At 37.2% G+C, this 19,053-nt stretch overlaps 1 protein-coding gene across 2 annotated transcripts; it reads right to left on the bottom strand.

Annotated features, from left to right (window-relative positions):
• Nucleotides 1–39: 39 nt before the first annotated feature.
• Nucleotides 40–18,539, bottom strand: tesca (tescalcin a). 2 transcript variants are annotated; one of them, XM_049578646.1, is made up of 8 exons: nt 18,300–18,539; nt 16,842–16,911; nt 16,238–16,318; nt 13,715–13,854; nt 7,946–8,007; nt 1,100–1,207; nt 955–1,002; nt 40–861 (listed from the first exon to the last, which is right to left on the bottom strand). In XM_049578646.1, exons 1-8 carry the CDS (start codon nt 18,358–18,360, stop codon nt 811–813), a joined length of 621 nt encoding a protein of 206 aa, XP_049434603.1. In that variant the 5' UTR covers nt 18,361–18,539; the 3' UTR covers nt 40–810. The 2 variants fall into 2 exon arrangements, with proteins under 2 accessions (XP_049434603.1, XP_049434604.1); XM_049578647.1 differs by lacking the exon at nt 18,300–18,539 and adding an exon at nt 17,666–18,255.
• Between the last annotated feature and the right edge of the window lie 514 nt (nt 18,540–19,053).

The following is a 19,053-nucleotide window of genomic DNA, read 5'->3' as shown; positions in this document are numbered from 1 at the left end:
ACATTTGTTAGTAGTCTCAGCAAAAAAACTGAACACACATTTGTTTTATCAAATGTCTTCAATTTATTTTGTTCATTTATACAATTTAATACAAAGTCTGTAATAATTCATCTTATGAAAAGTGTTAGGTTTACTCAGTAGCATCCAAAAATAGACTTTCAAGGAAGAACAGCAGTGGTTGGTTATAAAGGGTCCCAGAGGAACAGAAAATTAAACCTGTAACTATTCTGGAGCTTCAGAGGAATGGTATGTGCCCCCAGTTTCAGTCTTTGGATGCTGGCCATAACAGATGACCCATGAATGCCAGAGCAGTCACTGAGCATGACCGACGTCATCTAACACATGAACCTTTTTGGTACAAAGAATCATTCACATTGCATGCTGGTTACATAAAGATTGGTAGAATAGCAAGAGAGGTAGAGGGTTAGTGTGAAACCTGATAAAATTAATAGGAGTGTGATAAACAACGAGAAACAAATCTCTTTGAAATATGTGACACTCTACTTGTAGGATCACAATGCTTTGAAACTGACTTCTTTCGGCTTGAAAGTGAACTATGGAAGTAAATGTCTTTTTATTCGGATACTTTCACCATCTTGTCAGTCTTTAATTTGTACACAAATGTACTTTAAGTATTGTTAGGTTTATAATTCTTTCAATCCATCCAAAAATATATTAGTGCACATCAAGTGTTTGGCTTCACTCCATTTAAGGACCAGAGAGGCTCTGCTAAAAACAGCAGCAACATAAACATTTCTTTACAAAAACAACTTCAAGAGGTTGATTTCCCACAATGCATTGTCATGGTGTCTACAAAAAGCGGATGTGCATCCTGGTCTCCATTTCAAGCCCTTTTAAAATCTGTGGGCAGATAACATGTTGCCATAAGCACGTAGAAAAAAATAAGTGTCATATTTTTCATCAGGTGGACCATAAAATTGTAAACATACAAACCTGCTCAAAATGCTCAAACGTAATTCCTTCATAGAAATCATCTGGGGCCTGAAATGATAAAAAAACAAATGAAAGTGTTACTTTGCTGCAGATATCAGACTGTGAGAATTTATTTTAGCAGTTTAGGTCTGGTGAGTTCCATTACCATGTGGGGCACATTTGTGCTCGCCACTTCCAACATGGCAGCATCTGCTATCGCCTTGGCAGCTTCCAGCCCGATGGCTCCACTTTTTGACAGAAGCTCCTCCACCACCTTGGAAGAGAACAACATTATTAGTCTTTATACCTTCATTGGGGTTTAAACACCATCAGTCTTAGGTTAACACCTCCGAATGACAGCAAGAGGTAAGAAAATCTTCATCTTAATTTGCAACCTGCTCATACAATAGTTCACTGTTGTTTTAACCCACTCAGCTGCTTTTGATGATTTAATGCCAAAGCTGTGTGTCTTGGGGAAATGAATATCATAGTATAGTATATAAAAAATATAGTATGTCAAAAATGTCATAGTATAGCATGTGGTCCAAAATCATGAAAAAAGTCATAGTATAGTATGTCATCCAAAATCATGCAAAAAAGTCATAGTATAGCATGTGGTCCAAAATCATGAAAAAAGTCATAGTATAGTATGTCATCCAAAATCATGCAAAAAAGTCATAGTATCGCATGTCGTCCAAAATCATGTAAAAAAAGTCACAGTATAGTATGTCATCCAAAAATATTGAAAAAAAGTCATTGTATAGTATGTCGTCCAAAATCATGAAAAAATGTCAAAGTATAGCATGTCGTCCAAAATCATGGGAAAAAAAGTCATAGTATAGTATGTCGTCCACAATCGTAAAAAAAACGTCATAGCATGTGGCCCAAAATCATGAAAAAAAAGACAGTATAGTATGTCGTCCAAAATCATGAAAAAAAGTCATCGTATAGTATGTCGTCCAAAATCCTGAAAAAAAGTTATAGCATAGCATGTGGCCCAAAATCCTGAAAAAAACTCATATCATAGTATGTCGTCCAAAATCATAAATAAACGTCATAGTATAGCATGTGGCCCAAAATCCTGAAAAAAGTCATAGTATATAGTACGTCGTCCAAAATCATAAAAAAAGGTCACAGTATACAGTATGTCATCCAAAATCATGAAAAAAAAGTCATAGTATAGCATGTTGTCCAAAATCATGAAAAAAGTCATAGTATAGCATGTCGTCCAAAATCATGAAAAAAGTCATAGTATAGCATGTTGTCCAAAATCATGAAAAAAGTCATAGTATAGCATGGTGTCCAAAATCATGAAAAAAGTCATAGTATAGCATGTTGTCCAAAATCATGAAAAAACGTCATAGTATTGTATGTCGTCAAAATTCATGACAAAGTAGTCATAGTATAGCATGTCGTCCAAAATCATGAAAAAAGTCATAGTATATTATGTTGTCCAAAATGATGAAAAAAAAGTCATAGTATAGTATGTCGTCCAAAATGATGAAAAAAAAGTCATAGTATAGTATGTTGTCCAAAATCATGAAAAATGTCATAGTATAGTATGTTGTCCCAAAACATGAAAAAAGTCATAGTATAGTATGTCGTTCAAAATCATGAAAAAAAAGTCACAGTATAGCATGTTGTCCAAAATCATGAAAAAACGTCATAGTATAGCATTTTGTCCAAAATCATGAAAAAAGTCATAGTATAGTATGTTGTCCAAAATCATGAAAAAAAGTCATAGTATAGTATGTCGTACAAAATCATGAAAAAAAGTCATAGTATAGCATGTCGTCCAAAATCATGAAAAAAAGTCATAGTATAGCATGTCGTACAAAATCATGAAAAAAAGTCATAGTATAGCATGTTGTCCAAAATCATGAAAAAAAGTCATAGTATAGTATGTTGTCCAAAATCATGAAAAAAAGTCATAGTATAGCATGTTGTCCAAAATCATGAAAAAAGTCATAGTATAGCATGTCGTCCAAAATCATGAAAAAAGTCATAGTATAGCATGTTGTCCAAAATCATGAAAAAAGTCATAGTATAGCATGTCGTCCAAAATCATGAAAAAAGTCATAGTATAGCATGGTGTCCAAAATCATGAAAAAGTCATAGTATAGCATGTCGTCCAAAATCATGAAAAAGTCATAGTATAGTATGTTGTCCAAAATCATGAAAAAAAGTCATAGTAAAGTATGTCGTACAAAATCATGAAAAAAAGTCATAGTATAGCATGTTGTCCAAATCATGAAAAAAAGTCATAGTATAGCATGTTGTCCAAAATCATGAAAAAAAGTCATAGTAAAGTATGTCGTACAAAATCATGAAAAAAAGTCATAGTATAGCATGTTGTCCAAAATCATGAAAAAAGTCATAGTATAGCATGTTGTCCAAAATCATGAAAAAAAGTCATATTATAGCTTGTTTTCCAAAATCATCAAAAAGTCATAGTATAGTATGTCGTTCAAAATCATGAAAAAAAGTCATAGTATAGTATGTCGTTCAAAATCATGAAAAAAAGTCATAGTATAGCATGTCGTCCAAAATCATGAAAAAAAGTCATAGTATAGCATGTTGTCCAAAATCATATAAAAAAGTCATAGTATAGCATGTCGTCCAAAATCATTAAAAAAGTCATAGTATAGCATGTTGTCCAAAATCATGAAAAAAAGTCATAGTATAGCATGTCGTCCAAAATCATGAAAAAAGTCATAGTATAGCATGGTGTCCAAAATCATGAAAAAAAGTCATAGTATAGCATGTCGTCCAAAATCATGAAAAAGTCATAGTATAGTATGTTGTCCAAAATCATGAAAAAAAGTCATAGTAAAGTATGTCGTACAAAATCATGAAAAAAAGTCATAGTATAGCATGTTGTCCAAATCATGAAAAAAAGTCATAGTATAGCATGTTGTCCAAAATCATGAAAAAAAGTCATAGTATAGTATGTTGTCCAAAATCATGAAAAAAAGTCATAGTAAAGTATGTCGTACAAAATCATGAAAAAAAGTCATAGTATAGCATGTTGTCCAAAATCATGAAAAAAAGTCATAGTATAGCATGTTGTCCAAAATCATGAAAAAAAGTCATAGTAAAGTATGTCGTACAAAATCATGAAAAAAAGTCATAGTATAGCATGTTGTCCAAAATCATGAAAAAAGTCATAGTATAGCATGTTGTCCAAAATCATGAAAAAAGTCATAGTATAGCATGTTGTCCAAAATCATGAAAAAAAGTCATAGTAAAGTATGTCGTCCAAAATCATGAAAAAAGTCATAGTATAGCATGTTGTCCAAAATCATGAAAAAAAAGTCATAGTATAGCATGTCGTCCAAAATCATGAAAAAAAGTCATAGTATAGTATGTTGTCCAAAATCATGAAAAAAGTCATAGTATAGCATGTCGTCCAAAATCATGAAAAAAGTCATAGTATAGCATGTTGTCCAAAATCATGAAAAAAGTCATAGTAAAGTATGTCGTCCAAAATCATGAAAAAAGTCATAGTATAGCATGTCGTCCAAAATCATGAAAAAAAGTCATAGTATAGCATGTCGTCCAAAATCATGAAAAAACGTCATAGTATAGCATGTTGTCCAAAATCATGAAAAAGTTATAGTATAGTATGTTGTCCAAAATCATGAAAAAAAGTCATAGTATAGTATGTCGTACAAAATCATGAAAAAAAGTCATAGTATAGCATGTTGTCCAAAATCATGAAAAAAAGTCATAGTATAGCATGTCGTCCAAAATCATGAAAAAAAGTCATAGTATAGTATGTCGTCCAAAATCATGAAAAAAAGTCATACTATAGTATGTCGTCTAAAATCGTGAAAAAAGTCATAGTATAGCATGTTGTCCAAAATCGTGAAAAGTAGTCATAGTATAGCATGTCGTCCACAATCATGAAAAAACGTCATAGTATAGTATGTCGTCCAAAATCATGAAAAAAAGTCATAGTATAGTATGTCGTCCAAAATCATGAAAAAAGTCATAGTATAGCATGTTGTCCAAAATCATGAAAAAAAAGTCATAGTATAGTATGTCGTCAAAAATAATGAAAAAAGTCATAGTATAGCATGTCGTCCAAAATCATGAAAAAAGTCATAGTATAGCATGTCGTCCAAAATCATGAAAAAAAGTCATAGTATAGCATGTTGTCCAAAATCATGAAAAAAGTCATAGTATAGCATGTCATCCAAAATCATGAAAAAAAGTCATAGTATAGCATGTCGTCCAAAATCATGAAAAAAGTCATAGTATAGCATGTCGTCCAAAATCATGAAAAAAGTCATAGTATAGCATGTCGTCCAAAATCATGAAAAAAGTCATAGTATAGCATGTCGTCCAAAATCATGAAAAAAGTCATAGTATAGCATGTTGTCCAAAATCATGAAAAAAGTCATAGTATAGCATGTTGTCCAAAATCATGAAAAAAGTCATAGTATAGCATGTTGTCCAAAATCATGAAAAAAGTCATAGTATAGTATGTCGTCCAAAATCATGAAAAAAGTCATAGTATAGCATGTCGTCCAAAATCATGAAAAAAAGTCATAGTATAGCATGTCGTCCAAAATCATGAAAAAAGTCATAGTATAGCATGGTGTCCAAAATCATGAAAAAAAGTCATAGTATAGCATGTCGTCCAAAATCATGAAAAAAGTCATAGTATAGCATGGTGTCCAAAATCATGAAAAAAGTCATAGTATAGCATGTTGTCCAAAATCATGAAAAAAAGTCATAGTATAGCATGTCGTCCAAAATCATGAAAAAAAGTCATAGTATAGCATGTTGTCCAAATCATGAAAAAAAGTCATAGTATAGCATGTTGTCCAAAATCATGAAAAAAGGTCATAGTATGTTGTCCAAAATCATGAAAAAAGTCATAGTAAAGTATGTCCAAAAATCATGAAAAAGTCATAGTATAGCATGTTGTCCAAAATCATGAAAAAAAGTCATAGTATAGCATGTCGTCCAAAATCATGAAAAAAGTCATAGTATAGCATGTCGTCCAAAATCATGAAAAAACGTCATAGTATAGTATGTCGTCCAAAATCATGAAAAAAAGTCATAGTATAGCATGTTGTCCAAAATCATGAAAAAAGTCATAGTATAGCATGTCGTCCAAAATCATGAAAAAAGTCATAGTATAGTATGTTGTCCAAAATCATGAAAAAAAGTCATAGTATAGTATGTTGTCCAAAATCATGAAAAAAGTCATAGTATAGTATGTTGTCCAAAATCATGAAAAAAGTCATAGTATAGTATGTTGTCCAAAATCATGAAAAAAGTCATAGTATAGCATGTCGTCCAAAATCATGAAAAAAAGTCATAGTATAGCATGTCGTCCAAAATCATGAAAAAAGTCATAGTATAGTATGTTGTCCAAAATCATGAAAAAAAGTCATAGTACAGTATGTCTCCAAAATCACGAAAAAAAGTCATAGTATACTATGTCGTCCAAAATCATGAAAAAAAGTCACAGTATATAGTATGTCGTTAAACATCATGAAAAATGTCATAGTATAGCATGTCGTCCAAAATCATGAAAAAAGGTCATAGTATAGTATGTTGTCCAAAATCATGAAAAAAAGTCATAGTATAGCATGTTGTCCAAAATCATGAAAAAAAGTCATAGTATAGCATGTTGTCCAAAATCATGAAAAAGTCATAGTATAGCATGTCGTCCAAAATCATGAAAAAAAGTCATAGTATAGCATGTTGTCCAAAATCATGAAAAAAGTCATAGTATAGTATGTTGTCCAAAATCATGAAAAAAGTCATAGTATAGCATGTTGTCCAAAATCATGAAAAAAGTCATAGTATAGCATGTCGTCCAAAATCATGAAAAAAAGTCATAGTATAGCATGTCGTCCAAAATCATGAAAAAAAAGTCATAGTATAGCATGTTGTCCAAAATCATGAAAAAAAAGTCATAGTATAGTATGTTGTCCAAAATCATGAAAAAAAGTTATAGTGTACTCTTTCAAAAAATATCTTAGCAAACATGTCATAGTATAGTATGTCATGGTTAATTGTCATAGCAGTATGCCACAAAAATATCTTGGAATAGCAGGCCACAAAAAATGTTAAAGTCACAGTCATGCAGGAATTACTTTCTGTCCTTTTCTGTCAGTGTATGATTGTGTCAACACCAAAGTTAGGTTTCGAGTTGGGTTTCAACAAATTTCCCAACTAGAGTTCTTAATTTCACTGCTACAATGTCTAAAGTCTAACTTAAACACTTTTATATATTTAGATAGCAGCAAAACATAGAGTCTATCAGTTTGTTCTTGTATTTGTATTGCTTGTTAACTGTTAGTATAAGAACATTTAAAGCTACTGCATCTCAACAATCCACACACGCAGGTGTTTGTACATTTTTTTGGCTGATTATACCCCATCTCAGGTCTGTATGGGTGTGTACAGACTACTTGAGCATTACATAGCTTGTTGCACCTGTTGGGGTGGGACACCTTGAACCTAATAATTCTGAAAACATATGGAGTTTTGTCATGACATGTAATTTTCAGAACAGCTCCAACATACTTCAACCTGAGCAGTATAATCAGTGGGAAAATTTATGCGTGTACAGGTTATTACAACACATTACTTAAAGAATACACATGTGCTGTTCATGTTTTTTGTTTTTTGTGCATTGGACATGAAGTATGATGTGCAAGGTGAATCTAATTGGCTTAAATCAACAAAATGTTTTAGTAAAACTACTTTTTTAAGGGTTAAAATTAACTTTCACAAATGTTTGCTTTAATTTGCTTTGATTTCAAATTTGCTTACATTTCAAACAGGGATTTTCCATTACAGAACTGTACCAGTCTTAAATCTTATCCATAATGCACATTTGCATACCCGTTTTATCTTGTGCAGTTTTAAATGATTAAACTGCAAAAAATAATTGAATTCTAAATAATTCATTTTCAGAGTTTAAAATGTTTAAAGGCACACAGCCATGCCAGCCTTTGTCTGAGCCATACTAATTAAGTTATCTTACCTTTCTGTACTCAGCCAGAGTGATTGTGCCGTCATTGTCTGTGTCATGCATGTTAAACAGGACTGGGAAGACAGAACGGAAGAATTTAGAGGTTAGTCTGATTTCTAAGGAACTTTCTGTCATCAAATCAGAGAAGGCAGGATCTTACTATTAGACCAGAGGAAGCTGTGCAAAGAGGAATGTTGAAGATGCAGAGATAAGAGAGGGGACTAACTAAGCAGGTCCCCTCCAGGCCATCACTGCTGAATGAAGAGAATTACACTGAGGCAATGACACCCCTGTAAAATGTCAATACTTTCATTCACAGTGACATTTACAAGATTCAGTCCCATGACAATGCTTCATGTTTAACAAGCCTGTGGCACTAACAAGGAACAAAAAACAATCCACTTCCTTTGGCAATGTCCAACAACATTTTGACTGTGCTGCTGATGTTATTTCAGAGCAGTCGATAGAATGTCAGTTTTAATGTCAAATTGGCTCATCTTTTTTCCATAAAGGTCCTGAGGTAGATATTTATCATTGTGACAGTGAGAGCCTTGTTGATTTATGGTCACCCAAACAAACACCCCCCAAAAATCTAATCGAACATGTGGGGAAAACATACAGACAAACTGGTGACAACAGAGAAACACAATTTAGATAAATGGTTTCTGCAAATACTGGAGGAGACACACATGGTTCGTAGTGTCATCTGATTATTATCTCCTTTATCAAAACCCTTGTGCTTTGGGGTTTTGTGCCACAGTGTTTTTTTTTTCCCAGAAAAATAAAGAGTGTCTTTGTTCAGGCAGCGAGACCACCTTGCTTCACACCAGGGGAAATAAACTTTTATGAAATGCTTTTAAAAATTCACACAATTACAAAAAAATGATAGCAACCCAACTCATTCCCTCACACTCTGGGGAGCGCACTGCTTTGTGTTATTATCTTAAATCACAACTTAATTTATTCTACCAGGAAGTTGTAAGAGTTCAGCCAAAATTAGTCTACTTTCTTTTTTCCCCCTGACACTAACTGCCTTGAGCAGAACAAAACAACACAGACTGAGTAGAAAACAAGGAAACACTACAGTAAACACATTTGGCACAATGGTGGAAGAGACTGTCAATACAATTATGTAAAAGTAGAAGTCCTGCATTCAAGATTTTACTTTAGGAACTTCACTTGGTTAGGCATCAAACAGATATTTAAATCAATCCACCTGAGACGTTTGAGGGGAAATGTCTCTTTGGAGGAAGTGCTGACAGCTAGGACTGAAACATGATGCTACTTTTTCACGAGGGGTCAAGCCAAAACGGTTGGAAACAACTAGGTTATCTTTAACAATGCTTTTGATGTGTTTATCATAAGTTGTGTAAAAGTTTAATAAAACGTAACAACAGCTAACAAATGAATGAAGTAGTGTAAAAAGTACAATATCATCTCGTGTTGCAGATCGTCCTTTGTTATCGCTTATCTTAACCAGCAGTGACCACTAATGTCCATGATTTACCCTTGACAGTGTGTGATACTGAATACTGTGTGTAATGTATTGCAATGTCTGTTTTGTTTTACTAATGACTACTGTCTGTATCTCAAATTGCCCCTTGGGAACATTAAAGTTTACCTTACCTTAGCTTACCTTATCTTAGGTTCGATTTGTTTGTTTGTCTGATGTCGGCAAGATTACAAAAAAACTACTGGCCCCATTTTCAGGAAACTTGGTGGAAGGGTGTAACATGGGCCAAGGACGAACCCATTACATTTGGGGGCAGATCTAAATAACAGGGGCAGATAGACAAACAATTTTTCACTTTTGTCAACAGTGCAAGATTGAGCATTTGGCCTTTGAGTGCCTTTCCAGTAACCTTTGATTTGTCATGGAGAAGAAGTATGGATTAGCATGAAATGGAAATATTCATGTAAAGCATAAGTTCCTCAAACTTGTACTTACATAAAGCATATCAAGCCCCGTTTCAACCCAAATACTTTTAGTATGGTACCTTTGGAACCAACAGTAACCCTTCAGACATGAGCCCCTTTTACACTGCCAAATTTTCTGTGAATGTTAGGCCGTTTTGCCGGCAAGCTGCGAGCGTTTAGACACACAGAGCCGGATTGGTGAGTTGAGCCGAGGTGCCCAATTTTCCGCCTCGTAGGGTAGTCATATTGGCGGAACCCTTTCAGTTTAAACAGACTGAGGCGGCCTTCCGCAACGGGAGGGGCTGTTGAAGACTTGCGGGAGGAGCTGTTGATGATGGCACACGTGCAAGCCGCTGGTGGTGGATAAACAGGAAACAGCTGCTAGCAGGAATTAGCGAGCAGCTAGTAGCAAGAGGGAAACGCAAACATGACAGACACTGTAAAGATGAGCAACTGGGGAGACAAAGAATTGCGCAGCCTCCTTGCCCTCGCAAATGAAGAGGCCATTAACCGTCAGATGACGTGGACGGTAAAGGACGGGCCGACTTACGAGAGAATTGCCGAAGGACTGACCAGCCGCGGCTTCCCTCCCACGTCACTGTTTACGTCACATGCTGAGCTACACATTTTGTTGCTTGCTCACGCCCCCCATTGCCCCGAAAAAGGCGCATTCTGTATAAAAAAAAGTAGGTAGGCGGCATTTTGCCGCACTCCCCGATTTTGTTTTTATACTGCCAATGCTGAAAAAAGACTGATTGGGCTTTCCTGCAAATTTGCACAATTCCTATTTAAAAAGGGCTATGGTAACTAGACCCTAGTGTTTCCACCGCAAACAGTACTCTTACATGTGGGTGGGGTTGTTGTCACTCACTGCTCTGTCCAGCACTCACTGTAATTCCTCCTTTATCGGTCTGCACCATATTTATCGTCCACAGAACTAGATTGTATGCCGACATTTTCTGAAGAAAATAAAACAGGCTGCAGTGAGAGTCTCTCTCCATAGGATATTCAAAAATAGCAGGTTTGTGCATTTGTTCCTTCTAAGGCAAGTGCAGTCAGCCAGAGCCCACAGGAACAACGCTCTGCAACGCTTTTTTTTTTTCCCTCTGAGTAAGGACTGGGATATACAATTCACATAATCTGATCGAAATTAATACATATTCTTAAACTCTTGAAGATCCATTACTAAAAGTGTATGTCATCCAAGAGAGACAATAGAAACTAAAGTCATGGTCAAAGTTGTCACATTGAAATATAAGGTGGATTCATTTCGTCAACTCATACATTGAATGGGGACGGTATGGAATGGTTCCATTGGTACCATCCACAACTTTTCACAGTGGACACAGAAAAAAAAGCGTACCGAACTGAACTGTACCGTACCATACTGCTCGGTGGAAACGGCTTTAGTGAATGTTTACTTACAACTTACATTACATTTTTTTAAAGACCCTTCAATCAAATGATAACAAAATTAAAAAATGTGGCTAAGAGGTTTGAATTTCTTACAATAGAGTACAAGAAGCCTCTAAAACATTAATAGTAAATGGCAGTTTTTGGTGACAGCCCATTAGAACCACACAGTAAAGGCTTCTTCTTTTGTTGTTCACAAATATTTTGACATAAAACAATGTGACACAAACAAAAAGATAAATAGAGCAAGAGAGAATTCCTCCCTTAGACGACTGGAATCCAGTGCTGCTAAAGATATTTTCCACTTCGAGGGAGGCCATGGCTACAATTAGAGACACACCTCAGTTTTCACAAATTAGTCAGCTGAGTAGCTATTACACACAGCCGGATTTACCTGCTTGGGCGCCCCCGGGCAGAATTTGGCACTAATCCTCCTAATCTTTCCCTCCTGCCACCTGCACTTAGCACTGTCCACTCTGCACATTTTATTGTGTCCTCCATGTACCCACCAAGAACAGCACAGCACTCCATCACATGGGTTAGGTGAAGCGATGCCAAGTGCATAAACATGGAGCAACAAACAAAATAATTCTAACTTGTTTGAATAGCATCTAAAGCTTGTAATAGCCCAGGAGGCAGCTGAGGACATACCCAAATGTTATCTTACAGAACACCGCAGACGATGGCCTCATTCTATGTCAGCACATTTGCTTTAATTTGAGTAAACAAATTTGTTCAGGAATGTGTATAATATCAGTTGAGTATCTACTGAATGGAGCCAAAACGAGCCCTTGGGCTACAGAGATTTGCATGTAATAAGGCCTCCTGAAGATACCATAATGTAGGAAGGAAAGGAATACTTTGTCCCCCAAATGATCGTTTATATATATTAATCACCCTGTGTTCAGGCTGAATTCATGAAGAACACTTTTCTGTGATGCCTCCAGTGAGCGAATAATCCAAAAATGGGGAAAATCCTTGATGAACTGAAGTCATAGGCGACCACGTTTAACAACAGCAAAATTATATCAAAACATCTGTTTATAAACTCACACACAACTAATGCAGTATAATCCAAGTCTTATTTATCCAATCATGTGTTCAGTACTTCCCAAACATATAGCCCCTTCTGAACGGGAACTAGACTAAAAGTGAAACCTATGTATGCTCTATTCAAAGCCAGACACTATTGACAAAAAATAGTAACTGTAACTTGCTTATCTTTGGTGAGTATGAACTAACCCTTTAAAACACAAGTCAGCTCATGTGTTCAATGAGCTAAAATTACTGTTTTTGTCAGTGGAGTCTGGCTTTGAAGAGAGCATAGATACATTTCAATTTCCATTCCCTAATGACAATGGCTTGGATTATACTGCATGAATTGTGTGATTTTGCAAATGGATGTTTTGATAAAGTTTTGTGGTTTGCTGATAAACATAGACCCCCTGCAACTTCAATTCATCAAGAATTTTTTCTCTTGTTTGGATTCTTTGTTCACCGAAAGAATGCGAGAATAACTCAGGGTGCTTTCAGACCTAGAGTTTGTTTGCTTTGGTCCGAATCAGGGACTGATTTGGTTGACGTTGTATAATTGCCTAGATCGTGTTCTCACGGCAGCATTTACAAGCGGACCAGATCAAATGCCTTGCACGAGAAGGCTGTTCTTGATTGGTCAGAATTTTTTTTACTAACTGATCAATGTATTATGACATTGTTCCTGAATGGTTTATATTCACAAAAATATACATTGAGCCTCTGTAGGGGACCAGGCTCTGGACAGTCGCTGCTGTAATCTGCTAACAGGTGATTCCCATCTGCCAATTTTGACACTCTTTCCCTGGAGCTTGTAAAAGTAATTCTGGGAAAATGTAGGAAGTCACAAATCCCTAAAGGTAGGTTCAGGGGAGGAACAAGCAGGGTAGAGGGCACGCAATCCCCTGTCTGGTTCTTGGTTCAGGGAAGGAACCCAAAATGTAAATTGCTTCATCCTGAAATGCCTCCTGGAATAGATTTACATAACAAACTGATTAGAGTCTAATGGTATAATGATATCTGAGGCTGACTTTGGGTCCCAGGTCAGTGACTACAAATGATCCTATTCCACTTCTGACAGTTGGGGCTGTAAGCTGTTGTTCTGGCCCTGCTCCAAGCCAAGTCATGAATGCCTACAAGCCTCTTCAATGTGATAGCCGACAAGCAGTGAGAGATCCAGCGCTCACACATGCACCAATGCATCACCACACTCTTGTCAGTGTCAATGGTGACTGAAACAAGATCCCCACATCACAGATTTGTTATGAACACTGGCTGGTGCACTATTTTCCTGGCAATTGAGACACATGCAAAAGGGAGACATGGGTCCAAGACTAACAGCTGAGAATCTTAACCATTAAGTATACCTGGTTCTCTTGTATATAATAGTGTTTTTAAACATGAAGTGCAGTATCTTACAGCGAAGCTTCTCTTTTCTCATAGCTTCCTTCTCCTCCACTGTTGTCTTCAAGGTAGGAGGGCGGAAGTGGGACATGACCATAACAAACTGCTCGAAACCAATCTCCTCAGCGCCGCCCACCTCATCCTGATGGTGGTTCCTATGTCAAGAAGTAAAGAAATTTAAGTTTAGGCATCATGAATTAAAATGAAACCATGTGGCTACTCCAACACCTATATTTCATCATGTTGCTAAGTTGTTAACAGAAGTCTATGCAGATTGCAGGTATTCTGTTGTGCAGGATTTTCTGTCTTGCCTGTTGCCCAATCTCCTGGGAAGATGTTTTGTTCTGTACTAAACACATGACCCGTGTGACTCACAGCTTGTTTTGCTGGACAGTCCGTATAGCGGTTTGCCCTGTTAAGCTAGGCTCTCCCAAACATGAGGAAGTGCTGGTTTTTAAAACAACTGTCTCTTTACGGCCACAAAACCCTCAGCTACATGTTGTTAATGGATGGATGACATACTTTGTTTTCACAAACCGCTCCACACTTGTCTTGGATGAGGACTGAAACCCACATTAACAGCCGTGTGAATGAAATAAAGGTATTTTCTACTGCTCGTGTTTATGTGGCACTGTTTTTACTTAACTAAACAAAAAGACATAAAGCGCTAAAGACTCAGGAGTTAGATTAAACCATGCTAAACATTCCTAATGTTAATGCACCTTAAAAAAACCTCAGAGTTCAAAACTTTCCATCCATCAGTTAGCTCATTAATTAGCCTGAACTGCAACATACTTAAAATTAATGCTAATCAAACTCTTTTGGAGTAAGAGTGGCCCTCCACCATGGATGGCCAAGATGGCACCTATTTAGTCAATGAGAATTGCTTGCCTGGTGCATACACCCACAAAGGATATGTGGTCCGTTGAATACAGTGCTGCAGGGATGATGTTGTTTTGCAGGCAGATGCGAAGGTTTATGTCACCCTGGTTCCCTCATCAGTAGCTGATGTTATGCATCAGCTAACAGGGATCCTAATAAAATCATAAATCGTAAATCATAAAACGCAAATGGGATGTTTTACATAGTCAGATTTGCCACCACAGCAAGACTGTAAAGCCATGTTTGGTGTGATGACGTTCTGCAGTCTTAGCATTTCCTCCACAAACAGCACTGTTTCATGTGGGTTGTTGTCACTCACTGCTCCGTCCAGCACTCACTGTATTTCCTGGCCCTTCACCGGTGACACATTAAAGTCAGCACCTTGTTTATCATCTACAGAACAAGGCTGGATGCCAACATTTTCTGAACAAAATAGAACAGGCTGCAGTGAGAGTCTCTCTCCATGGGATATTTAAAAATAGCAGCTTTGTGATTTTAGTCCTTCTCAGGCAAGCTCAGGGGTTTAGTGTTGCTGAAGCCCACAGGAACAACACTCCGCCATGCTTTTTTTTCTCAGAGTGAGGATTAGAATATAAGCAGTTCACATAATCTGCTTGAAATTAATATAAACGCTGGAACGCACTCATTACTAAAAGTGTTTGTCATATAAAAACTAAAGTGATGGTCAAAGTTGTCACAGTGAAATTTAAGGTGTGCTGATGCATTCACGTCGTCAACTCATACGTTGAGCAACATTACAAGTTAACGTTCCACCTTAAAAGTTGCCGGCAGTCAGCCCAGTGAATGAAGTTTTTTTCTCACACACTCCAGCTGCTGCAAGAGGCAGCAAAACATCCTTTCATTTTATAGTAAAGTCTACTAATAACCAATGACCATCCTCAGACAGACTGCAGTGTTCACAGCTCCACCTTTTAGTACCAGATCTGTGTGCTAGGTACCCCAACAGAGGGGGGGGCAAAAATGCGGACGGTATGGAACAGCTCCACTGGTACCATCCACAGCTTTTCACAGTGGAAAAAGCGTACCGAACTGTACCGTACCGTACTGCTCAGTGGAAACGGGGCTTATGTGTCCTAAAAAAAGCAGTTGCAAACAAGTGGCTAAATAAGATAACAAAACGCCATCATGCTGCACAGGCTCACTGTGGTGGCGATTGTGGTGTAGTTCGTTTACAACCTTAAGTTAGCTTTTAACTTCTGCTGACTGCATTTATGATTAAAAATCATAAAAGATGTGTTCATTTGTGGAGATTATCTTGCTGAACAAAACATGCAGGTATCATAAACTTTTGTTTGCCACAGAGCTTATTTTCTGGAATAATCCAGTGGAAATATCCTACTGGCTTATTCATGAGGAAACCAAGGTGCCGCTAACTTCCTTGTTGGCCTACAGAAAAATGTCATCCCTGCAGCACTCTATATTTACCATACAAAAAGGTTGGGAAATGTCATTGCTTAGATTATCTGACCTTTGATAATTCTGATTGTCAGAAGACTTTCACTTTTCACAGATCATATAATTGTGGTTTGGTTTTGACAGTGTTTCAAATATATCAATATGACAGTGCCAAGAATATATCAGCTGAAATGGCCGTCAGCCATAGGGTGGGGAGTGTGGTGCAATTTGACTGCTCACCTTTTGTCAAAGAACGCATCAATAATTTGCTTCCTGATTGGATTATTGGCGAGGGCTGGTATGCTCTCCAACTTTTCTTTACTGCAGTGCGACAAGAGAAGATTCATTATCATAAAACAGATACAACAGAACCAGCATGCTCAATCAACTGACATTTATTTCTGGGAAGTTACAAACAGTAACTCTGTCTAAAGGTAAAGTGTAAATAAACACCTGCTATGTAGGACATGTGTTCCCTGTTTCTTTTTAAAGGGAAGAATCTTGTGATCTGTCACCACCAGCGTGCCACCTTGGCAGTTTTATGTGTGTTTACATGAATGAGTGTGTGTGCACAGCGTGTGTCAGCTCTGTGTGCCTGATGCATCGACATATTGGATTTGCATAATGTGTCTGCGTTTGCATTAGTTCACCCTGCTTGTGTCACCATATGTTAGTGGTTTGCCAGAGATGCCAGAAATTCCCACAATCCACCAGTCTGGGCCCCCATGCAGTCGTATTTCATGTTTAAAAGCGACGGCGAGGGCTGAATGGTTTCCATTAAAACCATATGCAGCTGACTAGCAGAGCTTTGCCTCATGTGCAGGTTTTCTTTAAAACATTTTACCTTATTGTCTCTTCATTTCCACTCAACTGCTGGAACCTTTTGTCAAGGTTTTTAATCTGCTCCAGTGAAACTGAAAAGAGGCAAACAACAGCAACTTATGTCAACCAGTAATTATTCCACACCCATCAGCAAGCCTCCTGCATGCCTTTAAAAGATAAGATCACTCATTTTCTTCATGTTCCTTAATGGTAATACGCTGAAATATGATTAAACAGCGAGACTTATTTTCACTAACTCATGCACAAGTCCACGATCAGTTTAATGGCAAAGCAAACAAACCCCGTTCTACTGAGATTGTCTTTTTATGCCATTTCAAATTGTTCCCTGAATCATTAACTCACTGTGTGGACTTATGAACACACACTGAAAGGTTTACACATCACAATCAGTTACCACCTGCTCCCGTATCAACACAGGTACGGCATTTTCAATTGTTTCGATAAACACTTTGCCCCTTTTTCCCCTTCCCAGAGGCTAAAGTGGATGTTTGCAGCAGCAACTGTGGCTGCTGAGAGTAAGGTGAAAAACATGCAGAGACAGACCAGCAACATGTAGAAACAAGTTTGTTGAGCAATGAGTCTATTACAAGCACATGATCAATGACAGATGCAGATGTTACAGACAATTAACTACAAAAAGTGGTCCGAAAACAACAACAACAGAATCTGTGGTCTGTGCTCTACCAACAAGTACAGGCCTGTTAGTACAATCAAACATTTCATCAGTTATACAAATCCATAGAAGTCCCCACTGAGCCTGCAGACAGAGGTGGTCAAAACCCCACCTTGAGGAAATGAAGGCAATAAAAAAGTTCAAAGTCTCACCCATACTGTATCAGTAAAGCTGGATTCAAGTCTCTGATGAAATCATTATCCCTGTCACTCAAACTCTGCATGCCATTGCATGCAAAGGTTTCACATCACGATCCTGTCCTTCCTAAAAATAGATCCGACACACTTCTGCTGTTTTTGTTTCATTTCTTTATTGAGCTTTCCCCATGCACGTATGGCAGGAAGACAGAGGGTGTTTATGACAACAAAAAGGTGTGTTCAAGTCATGTTTATAGCAGCTGAACCGACCCACAGATCTTCATGCAAAGTAGATTAGTTTTAACGCAAAAATAATACAGATAAAACGCTTAACAGTTGTGTGGTTCATTAAAAATGTGGTCGTTTAATTGTTTTTTTAATAATAAACTAACCACAGATTGTTGCATTTAAAGTGAAATCACTGCATGTTTTGCTTAAAGAGAGGCGTCTCACATGGATTAATACTCCAGTACGATGCTCAGGTTTCACTTTGTATTGTTAACTATGTCTTACACAAATTTGTCACCGCCACCACACGTTTGTTAATCTGAACCATGTTACACCAACAGCGCTGCACACCGACACAGCAGTTACTCCATACTTTCTATCCAGTACAATTAAAGTAACTTGTGGATTTGTCTCTACTTACATCCCGTCTTATCCACCAGGTACTGGTGCTTGTGCTCGGAGCGCGTCTGCGAAGCCCCCATCGTTGCTGTTCCTCCGGTGCGTCAGGGCGCATAGTCTGATCCGACTGGCTCAACTTTGCTTTAACGCGCTGCTGACAGCGGGGCAGAGCAACTGTAGTCTGCTGGAGGCGTCCTGGAAACATCTGGCGTCCTCAAGGTCCTAAATCCAGACATACTATAGATAGATGACCTGCTGACTTCTGTTTCACTTCAGTTTTTTAACAGTAAATCCAAATCGTGATGACTAGGCTATTGTGTCACGTTAGTAAAGATGCAGTATGCGATTTTGGGGAAATATTAGGTCTGAGTGATATGGACAAAAGTTCATATCTCTGATTTTACAGGCTGACTGGCAACGCATGATACATATCTCGGTATTATCTATATCTTTTCAGCTGCAAGTCAAAGCCACATTTAAGATGTCACATGCACGTTTATAAAAACAGACTGTGACCAAAATAAAATGCAAAGGTGGATTTTTTTTTCCCCCTGTGTGAAAATATGCAGCTGCACAACATGTTAATGAAAAATTATTTAAAATAAATAGCAGGGCTGTACGTTAAGTTTTTTCACATAGCACTGGAGATACAGAGGTTTAAAGGTTTGTAGCACAGGGCACAAAATTATAACATGAGTATAAAATTATCAAGTAGGTTTGAAACAATCAACTCCCCACAAAGATTTTTGTTATCCATGGCCTTTCAAATGAATCCA

The sequence above is a fragment of the Epinephelus fuscoguttatus genome, linkage group LG6, assembly GCF_011397635.1.
Source record: "Epinephelus fuscoguttatus linkage group LG6, E.fuscoguttatus.final_Chr_v1".
Taxonomy (NCBI): Eukaryota; Metazoa; Chordata; class Actinopteri; order Perciformes; family Serranidae; genus Epinephelus; species Epinephelus fuscoguttatus.
The sequence above is the reverse complement of the archived record's forward strand: the minus strand, read 5'-3'. Positions and strand labels throughout refer to the sequence as shown.